Below are 20,000 nucleotides of genomic sequence, written 5' to 3' on the forward strand. Positions count from 1 at the left end.
CAGTTGAGCTGCGGGAGCATGTGGGACTCAGGAGACGATCTGGACTATCACACAGCTATTTCTGAAGGCTGCCGGGTTTATTTTTATGTTGATTATATTTGCAGCCGAATTCCTGCTTTGGTTCACATGTGCTGCAGTCTCACAGTGAGCGCTGGGCATCTGCACATAACAACATGTTGTGGCAACGGTTGCTATGGGGATGATGGGAAACAGGACAGTGGACACACACACACACACACACACACACACATTAATGTAAACCCGAGTGTGTGTCTGTCTTTCTGGTGTTTCTCCTTGTCTTCAGTGATTGGTAAGCTGTGTCCATCAGAGACTCTCTGTGTGGAAGATCTACTCATTAACTCTCTCGTTAACTAAAGCTGTGGTCTCACTGGTCTTTTCTCCCCATAGACTTTCATTCATATGCACGCCAACGCGTCAGACTGGAAACGCAAGGTCGTGCGGCAAGTTTCGCAGATCGCTGTGTTGGAAAGTTCCAGCTTGGTGAACTCTGACCTGCAAATCACATCACATGACTGCTTGAGACCAATCGAGGATCAAACCATGACCTCTCTGGACAGGAATTTAAAATATGGACCAATCGCTGGCTTTATTAATGTCTAATCATCTTGTTTAATCCCGCCCCTTTTCGCTGCACCATACCACAGAATTTCACGAGCTCAAACTCTAGTGCAGGGGTCACTAACCTCGGTCCTGGAGGTCCGGTGCCCTGCAGGGTTTAAGCTCCAACTTGCCTCAACACACCTGCCTGGGTGTTTCAAGTATACCTAGTAAGACCTTGATTAGCTTGTTCAGGTGTGTTTGATTAGGGTTGGAGCTAAAATCTGCAGGACACCGGACCTCCAGGAACAAGTTTGGTGATCCGTGCTCTAGTGTGACCGCAGCTTAACTCTCTCATTAACTCCATTTGTACGACATCAAGCAGGTTTGAGGATCTGCTGAGTCAGGATGAACCCGCTGGATTATCCTGTACCCTCAGTATTTCAGACGCCATGACCTTCAGAAACTCCCCAGACCTGAGAATGTGCCCCACTTTCAGACAGAGGCAACATTACTTCATAAACAGGAGTTTACGACCCACTTACATCTGACCCCATTTCCAGACGCTTCCCCGACACCAGCATGAAGCGTCTGTGTGTGTGTGTGTGTGTGCATCATTCTCTGTTAGCCCTCAGTAGTGCTCTAGATCAGGCGTCCTCACACCTTCTACAGCGAGTGCCAGCGTTTGTGTCTCCAAGAACCACAATAATGAGCAGCACTATATCCAGCACTGGTCAAACACAGGGCAGTTTGTTTACTCACAGTTTCCATAGCGACTCCTCGAGTTTATCACGTGACACAACAGATCCCTACTGAAAAAACCAGCTTAAACCGGCCTAGGCTGGTTGGCTGGTTTTAGCTGGTTGACCAGCCTGGTTTTAGAGGGGTTTTGGCTATTTCCAGGCTGGTTTCCAGCCATTTACAGCCTGGTCTTAGCTGGTCATGCTGAAAAATGACCAGCTAAAACCAGCTTGACCAGCTTAGCCAGGCTGGGAGCCCAGTCAAAACCAGCTATGTCCAGCTTAAACCAGGCTGGTCAAGCTGGTTTTAGCTGGATTTAGCTGGTCATTTTCCAGTCTGACCAGCTAAGACCAGGCTGGAAATGACCAAAACCCCTCTAAAACCGGACTGGTCAACCAGCTAAAACCAGCCAACCAGCCTAAGCTGGTTTAAGCTGGATTTTTCAGCAGGGATGATTTACAGGTACATCAAATTTTGATGAATATCCTAATCATATAATGAGCTGTGTAAACACATGTAGCGCAGCATTTAGAGGAGAGCTGCTGGATCTACAACACGTCAGTCCATCAACTTTCACCCAAATGACATCAAAGTGGCTGTTTAACGGGGAGAAGAACAGAGCAAGTCTCCTAAACAGTGTGTATCCGATGTAAATAAAGCAGATTATGTGTAAAACTATTATTGTATACATCAGGGACCAGAGCACTAGTGGTCACAGCGGGGTATTAATATGAGTTAAAGCTGTTTTTAACATATTTAAATGTATAATTCCTCTGCTTAACAGACTGAGACAACAGCAGACCTCAGCGTTATCAAGCAGAACAATGCTGTAAGTCAACTTAGAAGTGAACATGTTCAAGTGGATTACACATGGGCAATATTAAATATAAATCAATATTAATTGTTGCTAAAAGAAGCCAAGAAAAAAGCACACCAGCAGTGCTGTCTTACACCCCTAACTAGTAAACACACTAACTTGTTTGGACAAGTCATCCTTGTTTGGAGCTTCTTAAGTGCAGTTTGTTCGTGTGTCTGAAAACTCGTGTGTCTGAAAGAAGAATCATACACACTTACACACAGGTGCTCAGATTCAGCATTGTGTAATATCAGAATCTTTATTAATCAGACAGTAGATAATGGCACTGCTAACACCAAAGTTAGGGTTCGATTCATAGGGAATGAGTAAACTGATCCAGCGCACATGAGTCCAGTGTAAGTCGCTTCATATGAAAGGTCAAATAAAGTGAAAGTTATCCTTAACATCGCATTTCTGTACATGCTAATAAATCACTTGATACCTCTAGGCCAGGGGTGTCCAAACTCGGTCCTGGAGGGCCGGTATCCCGCAAAGTTTAGTTCCAACCCCAATCAGACACACCTGGGCTAGCTAATCAAGCTCTTACTAGGCTTTCTAGAGCAGGGATCACCAAACTTGTTCCTGGAGGGCCGGTGTCCTGCAGATTTTAGCTCCAACCCTAATCAAACACACCTGAATAGCTAATAAAGGTCTTACTAGGTATACTTGAAACACCCAGGCTGGTGTGTTGAGGCAAGTTGGAGCTAAACCCTGCAGGGCACCGGACCTCCAGGAACGAGATTGGTAAACCCTGCTATAGAAGCATCTTTGCAGCGGTGTTGAGGCAAGTTGGAGCTAAAATCTGCAGGACACTGGCCCTCCAGGACCGAGTTTGGACACCCCTGCTCTAGACTGTGATGTCTATTTGTTGTTATACATAGTATTGTTGTGTGTGTGTGTGTGTGTGTGTGTGTGTGTGTGTGTGTGTGTGTAAGACAAATTCATATAAAGTTATCAAACGTCTAAAATTCTACATGTTACCCCATGAACACCCATGTTAGCGTGACCTACTGTAAGTAGTCCTCATAACAGTCATATTAAAAGTTACCTTAAAAACCATTAAGGGAAGCCTCTAAACACACGCGTGTCTGCCTCAACATACATATGCAACTTTAAACCCACGTAAGCAGCAGTTCTTTTGAAAACCAAGAGTTTTAGAAGTAAGAAAGGAAGATTATATTTGTTCAAGTAAGTCCTCCAGTTGTCATACTAAAGGTGCACATTAGCCGGCGTGTGCAGTGTAAACTGTGCTCAGAGCGAGGTGTCGAACACCGCTCGCTCCTCTGCATCTGCACACACCGACATCTGCTTCTCCACCGCAGCAGAATCTCTGATCGACTGGACTCCAGATTCAGATTCCTGCACAAACTCCTGGATCTCCAGCGGCAGCCGCCGGAACTTGTCCTGATACTCCTGGTCCAGCTGACTCTGAAGCTGCAGAAGAAAAAGGACAGAAATCAGTGCAGGAAACCCCCGATGGAGCCTTCTGGAGCAGAGCCTCAACCGGCAGATCTCTGAGCTAGATTCAGTTCTGAAGATCACCATCATCTCTGAGTGCACAGAAATACAGGTATTCTCATTAGTATTCAGATCCAGAATCAGTTTCTGATGTCTTAAAGACTCTACTGAAGGATCACGGTTCATTCAGGTTCACCAGTGAAGTGTTTTCCACAGTAATGATTGTTTCAGCTTTACAGAAGGTGCAGATTACTGCATAACTGTATTGGTTACTCATAACTCCATAGCTAACTAATAGCTTATTAATAGTTAACCTGCAGTGATGTAGTATATTGGTGCTATCTCTCCTCAAACCGTTAGCATCTACACATTTGAGTTTTCCCAAACAGAATCACATCGAGGACGATCACTCATTCTCTGATATATTGGTTCTGTACAGCCCAAAATGAGTGTGTTTGATTTCAATATTAATATATCCGTCATGCTGAATGATCACCAGTTATCTGCCGCTTTACTACACATTGACTGTAGTGTGTGTGTGTGTGTGTGTGTGTGTGTGTGTGTGTGATATCCCTCTGGAAGACGTTCCTGATCCCCCAGTTGAGAGCGTCTGATCTAGAAGCTGATCATCATGGTAAAGCAGAGGTGTGTGAGGGAATACAGCGCTGGAGTATGAATAAGCATGAATAAGGGACCCAGTGAAGCTCAGCGTGATTCAGGAGAGTAAAACACGGCACAGAACACACCAGAGACCTCCAGAAACACACACATCTCCAGAGCCGGATCTGCTGTTTCTCTCCAGGCACAGACTCCCCTAGTGATTAAAGATGGCAGAATTGTATTCATTCTGACCCAATAATTGCTTTACTGCTTATCTGACTGGTTAACTACCCTGCCGGCTCTCCGGGGAGCGCTGTAATTAAAGAAAGCACTAAAGACGAATGGTGTCAAAGACTAGGATTTCCAGGCATTTGTAGTGGTGTGTGAATGTGAGAGCGTCTCTGAGCCGTCTGACTCGGGCTTCGGGTTAGTTCTCCATGCAGATGAGCAGCGGGAGTCATCTGAGCTGATGATGATGATGATGATGATGATGATGATGATGGGGAGATCAGATCATTTTCCAGACTCAGACTTTTGAGGCTCACTCATCAAGATAAACAAATCCTCATGTCATTCATTTGGCCATTATATCATTAGTATGTTACGAGCTGCGTCCAAACTTGAGCCCAAACGCTGATCACACTACAAACAGCCAGAACTAGAATGCTGTAAGAGACGGGAAAGAATCACCTGCGGTTCTGTCTATGATCAGCTCAGCTCTTCAGGTTTGACTGACACACACACACTTATCTAAGCTTCAGCAATGCTCACAGTCTGAGCCCAAACACACTGTAGAATAGTATTCCCATGATCTGTTTTCACAATGTATTTTCTTTTGTCAAGTCAACTTAGATTCACTAATGCTGACAGTTTTCAATATAACGTGATGAATTGGTGTTAATGTTAAGCCTTTAAATGCTGAATAGATGAAGAAACATCTTTTACTGCTGTTTGAGAAATTATTAATAACGATTGATCTATAAGTTTTGGCATGATTATTTCAGAGGTGAATTTACAGATTGTATCTTGTTGCTTCAATGACTTTTTAAAGATTTATTTTTGGCCATTTTTAGATAGGACAGTATTTAGACAGGAAGCGAAGTTGGAGAGAGAGAGAGAGGGGGGTAAGGTAGGGAAATGTCATCGAGCCGGGATTCGAAATCGCGACGCCCTGACGTGCTACTGCACCATATGTCGACGCGCTAACCAGGCTATTGCGCCGACACTTTTAATATGAATTTATTGAATTGATAACTACTTCTGCTTGAATGGAAATGTTTTCTTGAGGTTATAATAAATGTTATTACAGATTATTTGTGCTGATGTTCTAGGTTTCTTTTTTAAAAATGTCATGTTAACTTGTGTTGAATTCTTTTAACTCTTAATAAGTCAACTGTATAAACTTTGTTAATTGTTACAACAAACTATATTAAGTTCATTTAACTCATAATTGTAAGTTGATTGTGTAAACTTCTTAGTTAGGTGTTACAACAAACTATATTTAGTTCATTTAACTCATAATTTTATGGCAACCAGGTAACTTTTTCAGTTTTTTATTACAACAAACTATTTGTACACTGAAAAAAATTATTCAAAGATGATTCCTTAGTTTTACTCAATTTTTTAAGTTAAGTGGTTGTAAACTATTTATTTGGGCTGAATGTAAACAAACAAATGAAGTTGAACATTATTACATTTAATTTGTTTGTTTAAATTCAACACAAATAAATTGTTTGCAACAGTTCTGCATGCAACACTTTTTCAGTGAGTTGAGTCGACAAATCTTTTGTTCGCTTTGAATTATATTGTATCAACTTCTTCAAGCAATCAAATGGATGAAGTTGACTTTAGACAATTAGTTCACTCAACTATTGTTTTATAATTATTTTTTAGGGGTTTTCACCTTTATGACAGGACAGTGGAGATTAGAGACAGGAAAGTGGGGGAGCTGGGAATTGAACTCAGGTCACTGCGAGCACCTTGGTGCTGTGTGTCGATGCACTAACCACTAGGCTATTGGCACTACTCGACAATTCTACACTTTTAAGTTGAGTGTACTTCAATTTTTAAGTCAGCTTAAACTGCTTGAAGAAGTTGATACAATATAAAATATTAGAAAAATTTATTGAAACAACAAAATCACTCAAGTTATTATAACTTACATTTATAACTAAATTCATTCATTCCTTTTCTTATTTCGGCTTAGTCCATTTATTAATCCAGGGTCACCACAGCAGAATGAACCGCCAACTTATCCAGCATATGTTTTACACAGCGAATGCTCTTCCAGCTGCAACCCAGTACTGGGAAACAATTTATAATTATAATAAACTCAAAAACTTTCTTAAGTCAAACTAAAAAATCCTTTTTTACAGTGCAGGATTAGTTCAGCTTCACAGTCTTTGTGTTATGAGTTGTTTGTTTATCATGTAAAGAGACGAAAGACTCAAACCGAGGACTCGAGAGAACGAATCAAATCTTTTTCCAGCTCTTTTTCCAGCTTCTCTCTTTCTCCTGATGAATGAACCACTCAAACCCGACTGAAGATAAGAATGGAGAACTGATCTTCTCCTCCTCCTGTGCAATGTGAGCATATGCTAATGAACGAGTCGATTCACCATTCTCGAGTCCCAGAAAAGATTTGTTCAAAATGAACACACTGTAAATTAACGACCATCACTAGTCTGAACACAAACACGGCTCGCCCAAACCCGAGCGCTGACTCTCCACAGTCTCCAGGTCACCTTCTGCAAAGCCGTATTTCTGTCCGGACGCCACGAGCAGATGCTCCCGCAGCGCACACACACTGCTGCCCCCTGCTGCCCGCACGTCGAGCGGATTACAGCTTTACACCTGCACCTTTAACACCTCCAGGACACGTCTTTATCACCTGCGCTCGTGTGGGAACAGCAGGAGTTCAGCTGCGTAAATAAAGCCTGACATTCGGCCTGCGCTCCACTCACTCACTGTGTGTGTTATTACACTGTCAAACTCAGACGGAGCCTCAGCGGAGTCAATGCAAATCAACTGAATAGCACAATCGCCTCACAGCAAGAATGTCTCTGGTTCGAGTCCCGGCTGGGTCAGTTGGTGTTACTGTGTGGAGTTTGCATGTTCTCCCCTGTGTTGGTGTGGGTTTCCTCCGGGTGCTCCGGTTTCCCACACAGTCCAAACACATACGCTATAGGGGAATTGATCAACTAAACTGGCTGTAGTGTGTGTGTGTGTGTGTGTGTGTGTGTGTGTGTGTGTGTGAGAATGAGTGTGTATGGGTGTTTCCCAGTACTGGGTTGCAGCTGGAAGGGCATCCGCTGCATAAAACATATGCTAGAATAGTTGGTGGTTCATTCCGCTGTGGCGACCCTGGATGAATAAAGAGACTTTTTACAAATATCTGTATGTGTGTTAGGTTCCCTGAGCCGCTGGAGGTGATGACCCCTCCTGTTGTCTATAACTCTGTCTCCACCGTTCGTCCTTCAGGTCAGAGCGAGCCGCCTTCACTAAACCTCTACAGCTCAGCAGATCAATTTCATCTCAGTCTCCCTGAAACTCGATTCTGCATGCAGAAAGCAGCTGATCTTCATCTCACACACACTGTTTGTGTGAATGTTCCCTCATCAGTGTGCAGTATTTCAGCAGTGTTCACTCAGTGGACAGCACTCGTCTCTCACTACAGTAAAGGCTGCAGGAGTGTGGAGCCAGACAGTGTTGATGTACTGACAGTAGTTTATATGGTGCTTTTAGAGCTGCGGGTTCAACACTGACCTGCAGAACAGCCGCTGTGCCCTCAATGTGTTCATGCATATACAGTAGTATTATTTCTTTCTCATGTTGCTCTTGTCTGGGGAATGCTTCTCGATGTAGGAGTTCTAGATATGTGCTCTATGAACCCGAGAGAAGCTCTCAGTGATGAAGTGATTCTGTGAGAGCAGCTGCTGGCGTATCCTCAGAGAAACAGCGGATCTGGATCCTCGGACCCTCAGAGATCTGCAGATCAAACGCAGCTCCCTCGCTGCAGCTCCAGATCTCAGTTAAATCCGTCTTCCCTCCACAGACTCTCTTCTGTCAACAAACCACATTCAGCCATCAGCGGCGCCCGCTCGGGACGCAGCGACCTTCTTCAACATCTGTCCTCATTCTGCTCGCCGTCCAGGGATGCTGCGCGGCTCAATCTGGAGCGTCACACTCTCATTTCAACCTGTGTGTGTGAGATAATACACACGCTCAGGGACGCGTGCATCGGTCCACACATGTGCAGAGACCAGGGAAAGATTGTGTGTGTGTGGCTGGATCAGGTATTTCCAGCGTGCATGTGTGTGTGTGTGTGTGTGTGTGTGTGTGTGTGTGTGTGTGTGTGTGTTTGCACTCCTCGTGTGTTTATCGAGCGACAGAACTTCCCCTGGAGAGAAGCAGGAGTCTGTGAATTATTAATGAAGAGCTGCTCACATCAAATGCAGAGCGGACACGACCAGTGTGTGTGTGTGTGAGTGAGCATATGTGTGTAAATGTGTGTGTGAGTAATCACGCGTGTGTTTGTTAATCTTCAGTATCTTTGCCTTTCCCAAACTGCTCTGAAATCAAGATACGTCAAAACTCTGGACAATCGATTACTCCGAGAATATCAGCATCAACTGCAGGCGGTCGATCTGCTCATATCTGCAGATAAACTCTGGAACAGTCTTCACAGTTCTGGAGCAGACACAAAACTAGAATAAACACACACCTCTCTGCATTAGCATACACATAAAACACACACTCTGAAACCCAAATCCTCTAAAGGATTGTTCGTCTGTATGAATCAGGGCAACCGGAGCCGGGAACACACACACACACACACACACTGTAATGTGAACAGCATCTACACTCATGTTAGTCTGTTTCTCCTGATCCCGAGGTCTACATAATCTTGGACCGGCCCGTATAATGTGCTCATTTAGAAAACTACCAAAGCAGATCTGTGTTTGTCTGGTTATTATGGGGTTAACGGCAGATCTGTGTTGTCATGGTGATGACACAGTACTCTGTTTGTGGCCTGCAGTTTCATTCAACATCACCATCACATGTGAACGGCCAGAGCTCAGCCTCAACCTTTTCCCCTTTAAATGAACCCAATATTAGCTGCTCAATGAAAAAAGGTAAACGAAGGTGTCTGACATATTTAAGGTTGGGTTCTGCTAAATATACTGAAATACCTGAGCTGTGATAGAAATCAGAGGTGAGGGATGTAGCAGGTTGGAAACATACTTCTTTATATGAAGCTTACAATGATGCACAAGATGTTGAAGAACTCACACAGGAGAGAAGGCAAATCCAGCAATGTTTCTGAAAAGAGCTGATGAATCTGAAGTTGGTTTGTAGCACATCAGTAATACATTATAACCCTACTCTTTATCTGATCATGACTGCATTTCTCTCTTAGTGTTATTGGACCTCAGTGCTGCGTTTGATACTGTTGATTATAAACTGCATTGGCCTGGTTCAGGTCTGATCTATCTGAGCATTATCAGCAGGGCTTGACATTAACTTTTTTGATCACCAGCCACTGTGGCTAGTAGATTTCCAGCATTACTAGCCACAATTTTGTTGTTGGGAAAATATATTTTATACGCATAAATTTGACTTTGGCATGCTAAAACGACTTGATTTAGACTTTGTGTTGTGTCCACATGTCTCCTCATTCATTTCACTTCTTCTGTGTGTGTATGACCTTGCTTAATGAGCATGAGCAAATGGCTTGTGGTTTCATAGTGTCGCATTGCAATGCGTCTTTATTTCACATGATGAATTTTCAGAGCTCAACACTAAGGTTTTACCAAATTTATCTCTGACCACAGCAAAAATAAATAATTATTTCTTAGCCACAAATGTTAAATAATGTCAAAACATGTTAAATATAGCTGTATACATGCTCTTTATGTTCAACAAAACCCCCAAAATAATCCCTGCCATGTATCTAAAACTATGCACAGTAGCCTAGTCTGTCCAGGCTAAAGGTCTCTCAGATCACCAGTTAACTACACATATATGGGGAGTTCATCTCCTATTAAAGCAATGTTATTGTAAAATAGATAATTAAACCATTAACAAAAACAACCGCAAGCAAATGAAAGCAGGTGAATAACGGCATGTGTGATAATGGAAGGATGATCACGTGCACATGGGTAACGTTAGGCCCATAATCTGTTCTGTTTAAAGAATAGTCAAAACAAAACCGGCAGCCGCTGCTGCTTACAAAAAGACAGATTTTAAAAACATCCGGAGCTTTTGGAAGCAGCAGGACGGTGGGTGCTCGAGCAACACTTTTGGTCCAGTCTATTTCAGAGAGAACCGATCACAGCAGTTGTGTTTCCAGGCACAGCTGCTTTGCGCCAGGAAACGGGAGCGTGTATGCTTTTTAAACAGTCGTGCGCATCACATCAGCTGTGCGCGTGTGATCATCCTCTCCTTTGGTATTCACCTACTTTCTTTTGCTCGCGCAAATGCTATTTTTGTCGTTCATGCTGCTTCTCGATTCTATGATGACATTTGCACGCATATTGGGCCATCTCTATTGTCGAACCCTGCTTCTAAGAAAACTACCATTTAAATGATCTTCAACCTGCCAAAGTGGCTAGTAAGAGTGGTTGTTTAACCTGCCACAGCTGAAATCCACCATTGTTAATGTAAATGGTGTTATTGTAAAGCCCTGGTTATCAGTTACTGAAGAGGCATCATACAGATCAACAGTACACTGTGAGATACCATAAAGCTCAGTTATGGGTCCCTTACTGTTCACACTATATATGTTACCGCGACATCATTAAAAACATGCAGTTAGCTTCCACTGTTATGCTGATGATACACAACTTTAAAACTGAGCTCTTGCTTATTGGACCCAAAGACCAATGCGTTATCATCTGTTTGCTCTGGCCTAATTTACAAACTTCAGCTAGTTCAAAATGCAGCTGTTGAGTAGGGTTGGGTATTGAAAAACGGTGCCATTATGATAACGGTACCGGTGCATACCGATTACAGCATATAAATCTTGGTGCCTAATTCCGGTGCCACTCGTGCTGCGGCAAGAATGTAAAGCGGGTCTCACACCAGAAGCACCGCTCGGCGTAGCGCAACGCTATGCATTTTAGAATTCTAAACATAGGTTTCTATCAGGGCACACACACCTGTGCCGCGAGTTCTACATTAAAAAGTATCGGTTCAGGCACCGTTTTGGCACCGGTACCGTTTTGAAAGTATCGATTTAGCACTGGTATCGAAATAACCCCAAACGATACCCAACCCTTCTGCTGAGTGCTTCTAGAACTGAGAGATTATGATCACATTCCTCCAGTTCTGTCATCACTGTATATTAAATATCTTATAAATGCTCAAATCTTATTGACTCCCTACAGAGCCCTGAACGGCTGAGCTCTAGTATTAGAAGAGCTGATGATGTATTATAGCCCCTCATGTCCACTACGCTCAATTAATGCTGGATTATTGATTATTGCTAGAATATCAGCATCAACAGTAGGCGGTAGATCAGCTCATATCTGACACCTAAACTCTGGAACAGCTCTGAACACTATGCCAGTGTAAAACTAGATTAAACACACACCTCTCTGCATTAGCATTCACATAAAGCACACACTCTGAAACCCAAATCCTCTAAAGGATTGTTAGTCTGCATTATCGAGGGCAACCGGAGCCGGGAACACACAAACACACACTGTAATGTGAACGGCATCTACACTCTGTTCCTCCTGATCCTGAGGTCTACATAATCTTGTACTAGGACTGCTTCTCTGATAAACTGAAATGATCTGACATATTGTTATGGCTTTAATTGTCTTCTCTTCATCTGTGTTAAAGTTGTTTGACACAATCTAGATCCCTAGGGTCATTAGCTGTGTTCCTGGAGATCCACCTTCCTGCAGAGTTCAGCTCCAGCCCTGACCACACACACCTGCTGTAATGATCAAGAGCTGCTCAGGTCCTCATGAACTGGTTCAGGTGTGTGTGATCAGGGCTGGAGCTGAACTCTGCAGGAAGGTGGATCTCCAGGAGCAGGGTTGAGCAGCTCTGATCTACATTGTAAAAGTAGATGGACTGATTGTAAGCCTCCTCCCAGAAGATGAAAATAGTCATGGTCCCATAGTGAATCGTCCTGTTCAGTGGTGTGAGGAGTCAAATCTAAAACGTAATTCAACAAAAACTGAGGACATGATTTTTGATTTGAGAAGGAATCATGCAGCAGCTGAGGTGATTAATATCAGGGGTCAAAAAGTAGAATGTGTGGAGAACTACACGTATCTGGCTACCATTATTGACCACCTTTTAAAACTTTGAGGCAAACTGTGAAGCTGTGTGCAAGAAGGGGTATCAGCACCTTTATTGTCTCAGGAAACTATTATGTTTTCACATTGGCCCCAATATGCTTCCTCTTTTCTATCATGCTTTTATTGAGTCTATTCTATCTCTCGCTCTCTGGTGGCATGGTTTGGAAGTCTGTCCCTTAAACACAGGAGTATACTGAGCCAGGTTATTAGGTGGTCTAGCAGGTTGATTGGTGAATCACAGCTGAGTACTGAACCTTGTATAGTAGGCAGCTTTTGCAGATTGCCCAGAACATCAGTAGCTGTAGCTGTCATCCTCTATCTGAGGAGTTTATCCTGCTCCCTTCAGGTCAAAGGTGTCAGAGGCTTTTTAGTAGGACAAAACGTTACAGGAATAGCTTTGTCCCGTCATCTACTGTAATAAATTATAATATTTTATAAGGGACTTTTGCATGTGTACATGTGGGTATGTACAGTTAAAGACAGAATTATTAGCCCCCTGTTTATTTTTTCCCCAGTTTCTGTTTATCAGAGAGCAGATTTCTCCAACACATCTCTAATCATAATAGTGTTAATAACTCATCTCTAATCATAATAGTGTTAATAACTCATCTCTAATCACTGATTTATTTTCTCTTTGTCATGATGACAGTAAATAATATTAGACTAGATATTCTTCAAGACACTAGTATTCAGCTTAAAGTCACATTTAAAGGCTTAACTAGGGTAATTAGGGTAAAGTTAGGGTAATTAGGCAAGTCATTGTATAACAGTGGTTTATTCTGGAGACTATTGGAAATAAATACAGCTTAAAGGGGCTAATAATGTTGACCTTAAAATGGTGTTAAAACAATTAAAAACTGCTTTTATTCTAGCTGAAATAAAACTAACAAGACTTTCTCCAGAAGAACAAATATTAGAGGAAATACTGTGAACATTTCCTGAATCTGTTCAACATCATCTGGGAAATATTGGAAGAGGAAAAGAAAAATCAAAGGGGGGCTAATAATTTTGACTATAACTGTATCTGTGTGATTTAATTGTTTGTATTAAATGCCAAAAAGAATCGACCTACAGGTACCAATAAAGTCAACTGAACTGACCGAACTATATACAGATAACCGGACATTACTTGACTTATTCTATTGTGAGTTTAAGCAATTGTGTTGTGTATTTTCTTTTTAATATTTACATGTACTTCATTGAACTGAACTTTTCCAATAAAGATGGTCATTAATTGTTGCCATGCACAGTCATTTGGTGGCTACTTTTTGTCTTTCCAGAAACAGTTCCTCTTTTAAAACCTGAACGACACCAAACCCTGCTTAACTACACCGGACTACACCAAACCCTGCTTAACTACACCGGACTACACCAAACCCTGCTTAACTACACCGGACTACATCAAACCCTGCTTAACTACACCGAACTACACCAAACCCTGCTTAACTACACCGAACTACACTAAACCCTGCTTAACTACACCGGACTACACCAAACCCTGCTTAACTACACCGAACTACACTAAACCCTGCTTAACTACACCGAACTACACCAAACCCTGCTTAACTACACCGGACTACACCAAACCCTGCTTAACTACACCGGACTACACCAAACCCTGCTTAACTACACCGAACTACACCAAACCCTGCTTAACTACACCGGACTACACCAAACCCTGCTTAACTACACCGAACTACACTAAACCCTGCTTAACTACACCGGACTACACCAAACCCTGCTTAACTACACCGGACTACACCAAACCCTGCTTAACTACACCGAACTACACCAAACCCTGCTTAACTACACCGGACTACACCAAACCCTGCTTAACTACACCGAACTACACCAAACCCTGCTTAACTACACCGGACTACACCAAACCCTGCTTAACTACAGCGGACTACACCAAACCCTGCTTAACTACAGCGGACTACACCAAACCCTGCTTAACTACACCGGACTACACCAAACCCTGCTTAACTACAGCGGACTACACCAAACCCTGCTTAACTACAGCGGACTACACCAAACCCTGCTTAACTACACCGGACTACACCAAACCCTGCTTAACTACACCGGACTACACCAAACCCTGCTTAACTACACCTGACTACACCAAACCCTGCTTAACTACACCGGACTACACCAAACCCTGCTTAACTACACCGGACTACACCAAACCCTGCTTAACTACACCGGACTACACTAAACCCTGCTTAACTACACCGGACTACACCAAACCCTGCTTAACTACACCAGACTACACTAAACCCTGCTTAACTACACCGGACTACACCAAACCCTGCTTAACTACACCGGACTACACCAAACCCTGCTTAACTACACCGGACTACACCAAACCCTGCTTAACTACACCGGACTACACCAAACCCTGCTTAACTACACCGGACTACACCAAACCCTGCTTAACTACAGCGGACTACACCAAACCCTGCTTAACTACAGCGGACTACACCAAACCCTGCTTAACTACACCGGACTACACCAAACCCTGCTTAACTACACCGGACTACACCAAACCCTGCTTAACTACACCGGACTACACCAAACCCTGCTTAACTACACCGGACTACACCAAACCCTGCTTAACTACACCGGACTACACCAAACCCTGCTTAACTACACCGGACTACACCAAACCCTGCTTAACTACAGCGGACTACACCAAACCCTGCTTAACTACACCGGACTACACCAAACCCTGCTTAACTACAGCGGACTACACCAAACCCTGCTTAACTACACCGGACTACACCAAACCCTGCTTAACTACAGCGGACTACACCAAACCCTGCTTAACTACAGCGGACTACACCAAACCCTGCTTAACTACACGGACTACACCAAACCCTGCTTAACTACAGCGGACTACACCAAACCCTGCTTAACTACACCGGACTACACCAAACCCTGCTTAACTACACCGGACTACACTAAACCCTGCTTAACTACACCGGACTACACCAAACCCTGCTTAACTACACCGGACTACACTAAACCCTGCTTAACTACACCGGACTACACCAAACCCTGCTTAACTACACCGGACTACACCAAACCCTGCTTAACTACACCGGACTACACCAAACCCTGCTTAACTACACCGGACTACACCAAACCCTGCTTAACTACACCGGACTACACCAAACCCTGCTTAACTACAGCGGACTACACCAAACCCTGCTTAACTACACCGGACTACACCAAACCCTGCTTAACTACACCGGACTACACCAAACCCTGCTTAACTACACCGGACTACACCAAACCCTGCTGTTTTTTTTACATTTATTCAGCTGTATCCAAGTGTGCATGATCAGACAGCATTTATACACTATAAATAATCACAGTGTGAGCCCGGCTTCAAGCTATATACAGATGAAGCCAGAGCTTTCCCCATCCAGCCTTTATTCCTAGGTAAAAAGCCCCTAACACAATGCTGTCTCAGGAAATATGACACTGAATGACAATGATGTAGTAGTGTACATGTCAGGCCAGTGTTCTGCCATCTCTTCATCTCTGGTCTAAGATACGGGTAAATAGATATCTGACTGATATTAGATGATGATGAATGATGATGGATCCTTTATGATGAGGCAAAATCTGCTTAAAGTTATCTCTTATCAACAACACAAACAAACAAATAAATAAATGAGTGAGTGTTCAGAGCATCTGACGGCTAAGCACTCGTTCCCTTAGTGATAACTGCTTTATTTGACCTGAATGCATTTGTAGTTCTCAGACAGATGATAATGTGAAAGTCAGATCTGCTCAGTCCTGCTGATCGACTGTTAGCAGGCCGCTAATGCTAACACACTCTGAGACTGACCATTAGCAGGCCACTTACACACACACACACACACACACACACACACACACACACACACACGTGCTGAGGTGCGAGCACAGTCTCTACACACACCCGTCTCCAGGACAGGAGTATATTTAGGCACTGTGGGCAGAACGCGGACCCTCAGAAGAGCAGATGCTAATATCTGTCCATTAGCGGCAGATCCACATGCAGAAATAGGTCAGACTCTCTCGCTCCCGCTCAGACTTCAGCAGAGCACACACACACACACACACACATGCACTCACGAAGCTGTTCTTCAGCCTGAGATGGAGAATGAGGTCACTCACACACACACACACACACACACACACACACACACACACACACACACACACACACACACACGTGCACGCACGCGCACAGCTGGCATAAAAGGGAAGTGAAGACCAGATATAATGTGGCGCCCTCTGGTGAATGAGGGCAGAAATGCAGACAGATATATATCTGTGTCTCTAATGGATTCAGCTTTCTCTTGTCATTGTTAACTGTTGGTGTTTCTGCCGTACTTTATTTCTATTTCTTTAAGCCTGATGTGCTGTACTGTGATGTGTCTCTGGGCTCCTCTGCCTGTGAGCACACAGTAGTGAGTTGTAGAGGTGTTCATATTTGACGTGCTCAGTTTTGTACTATTATTTGGAACAACAACATTGTATTCTTGACTGTTTAGAGCCATCTTCTGACTGAAAACTGTGCGAGGTAGTGAATGCTCCATCAGCTGTTTTAGATTCTGTCGCCTGCAGATTTTCAATGAGTGAATCTTCCTTTGCAGTGTGTAGCTCTAATCACAACTCTGACCCTAACCCTAACCCCAGTGGAAGATCTCAACCCTAACCTCGACCCTAACCCTGATCCTAGTGGAAGATCTTGACCATAACCTCGCCCCTAACCCTGATCCTAGTGGAAGATCTTGACCCTAACTTCGACCCTAACCCTGATCCTAGTGGAAGACCTCAACCCTGACCCTAATCCTAGTGGAAGATCTCGACCCTAACCTCGACCCTAACCCTGATCCTAGTGGAAGATCTTGACCATAACCTCGCCCCTAACCCTGATCCTAGTGGAAGATCTTGACCCTAACTTCGACCCTAACCCTGATCCTAGTGGAAGACCTCAACCCTGACCCTAACCCTAGTGGAAGATCTCGACCCTAACTTCGACCCTAAACCTGATCCTAGTGGAAGATCTTGACCATAACCTCGCCCCTAACCCTGATCCTAGTGGAAGACCTCAACCCTGACACTAACCCTTACTCTATTGGAAGATCTCGACCATAATCCTGATCCTAGTGGAAGACCTCAACCCTGACCCTAACCCTTACCCTAGTGGAAGATCTCGACCATAACCTCAACCCTAATCTGATCCTAGTGGAAGACCTCAACCCTGAGCCTAACCCTAGTGGAAGATCTCGACCCTAATCTGATCCTAGTGGAAGACCTCAACCCTGACCCTAAACCTTGTGGAAGATCTCGACCATAATCTCGACCCTAACCCTTGCTCTAACCTCGACCCTAACCCCAACCCTGACCTTAACCCCAACCCTGACCCTAACCTTGACCTAACCTAACCTAACACTGACTTAACCTGACCCTAACCGCAACCTTGACCTACCTTAACCCTGACTCTTAGGTAACCACAGGTGTTCACCAGGGCTCTGTCCTGGGGCCCCTTCTCTTCTTCCATTTGGCAACATTTTCATTAATTCAATTTCCACTTCCACTGCTCTGCAGATGACACTCAGCTCTGCCTCTCTAGCAAGCCCAACTCCCCACTCCACCTTTCCACTCTCAATAACTGCCCTTCTGCAATAAAATGCTGGTTCACTTCACATGTATTAAAACTTTACAGTGATGAAACTGAAACTCTTCTTATTGGCACCAAATCTACACTCTCTAAATCAGACTCCATCTCCCTTACTATAGATGGCACTTCAGTCTCCCCAGGTTAAGAGTTTGGGTGTCATCCTCGACAGCTCACTCTCTTTCCAGTCTCATATCAATAATATAACCAAGTCTGCATATTTTAATCTCTGTAATACAAATTGTCTCCGTTCCTCTTTCACCGCCTCAATACTCGTTCATAGCCTCGTCACCTCTTACATTGATTACTGCAATACTCTCCTTTAAGGTCTTCCAGAGAAATCCCTCCATAAGCTTCAACTGGTCCAGAACTCAACTGCCCACATCATCACCACAACTCCTTTCCACCATATCACCCCCATTTTACAAGATCTGCACTGGCTTCCAGTCCAACCCAGAGTGGAATATAAAATCCTCCTGCATACACTCAAGACCATCCATAACCTCACACCACCCAATTTGTATGATCTCCTCTATATCAGCACTCATTCCCGTTTCCTTAGATCCTCCTCCTCCTCCATTCACCTGTCTGTTCCCTCTGCCCATCTCAGCACTACGGGGAGCAGAGCTTTCAGTCACTCTGTTCCCAAACTCTGGCATTCTCTTCCTCCTGACATCCGCAACAGTGACTCTCTCCCTCTGTTTAAATCCAGACTTAAGGCTCATCTGTTCAAAATAACTCACTCTATACTACATTCTGTATCATGTCTTTGTATTTTATCATCTTCTCTATTTTTATACTGTTGGTTTATTTTTAAATTATTGAGTTGGGTATATATATATATGTTGTACAGTGACCTTGGGTTTCTTGAAAGGTGCTTTAAATAAAATGTATTAACATACAACCACTAGTAACAAAAGGACATAATCCTTCTTTCAAAGTATGTTCTTGATCACCACCTCTCACCCATGTCCTTACAACCCAACCACAATCAACAATTATAACACAACTACTTCCTCTCATCAGGTTTTAAGCCTAAAGCCCACAAACAAGGCTAATCCCGAATCTATGCACAGGAGCTCTTCACTTTCTCCATTCTTATCATTGTGTAACCTTTGACTCTCTCCAGCTTCCCCTTTTGTTTCAGCAGGGGGTGGTGTGGGAGAGAGAGATGAACCCTGACATAGACAGGTTGATGGGTGGCCCAAACCCTTTGATTCATTTGATAAATGATAAACCGCTAACTCATTCACTACTCTACTCTACTGTACTCATCTGTTTACATATCAAAAAGTACATCACTCCTCGATTCTGACAGCGTTAGCTCATCAAAACTGATAAAACTGTGCATTGATCAGCATGATTTAGCCAAGTAACAAATACAATGCCTAATCTTGGCTAAATAATCAGTATTTGAGTAGTATATTTGTTTTTATTGTAAGATCTATCCATCTGTGCACTGAACATCTGTTCATGCAAACCTATTGATGCTTCAAAACATTTATAGATTGTACAGTAATCCACACGGATCAAGTGGTCTAATCCAAGTCTTCTAAAGACAGGTGATGACTATATCATCAGATGTAATGTTTAGAATATATTCTCAGATGAACAAATAAAAGAGCTCGAACAGACCTGCTCAAAGAAACCTATTCTTTTTTAAACAGATGAGACGAGAATGAAACTTATTGGTGCTGATAATGGTTTACATGTGAACAAAACCACAAAAATAATAATAATAAAACAATAATAGAATAATAGAATAAAACAACTCTATTCTAACATTATGCTGATT

At 43.3% G+C, this 20,000-nt stretch overlaps 1 protein-coding gene across 1 annotated transcript in view; it reads right to left on the reverse strand.

The window, feature by feature from the left end:
• Positions 1-2,388: 2,388 nt before the first annotated feature.
• Positions 2,389-20,000, reverse strand: part of LOC130247435 (1-phosphatidylinositol 4,5-bisphosphate phosphodiesterase beta-1-like) — a 29,320-nt gene continuing 11,708 nt past the window's right edge. The window contains exon 8 of the mRNA XM_056480655.1: positions 2,389-3,589. Within this exon, the coding sequence (XP_056336630.1) occupies positions 3,407-3,589 (183 nt within the window). The 3' untranslated portion in view covers positions 2,389-3,406. The remainder of the gene's footprint in view (positions 3,590-20,000) is intronic.

Source organism: Danio aesculapii, chromosome 20 (genome assembly GCF_903798145.1).
Source record: "Danio aesculapii chromosome 20, fDanAes4.1, whole genome shotgun sequence".
Lineage (NCBI taxonomy): Eukaryota > Metazoa > Chordata > Actinopteri > Cypriniformes > Danionidae > Danio > Danio aesculapii.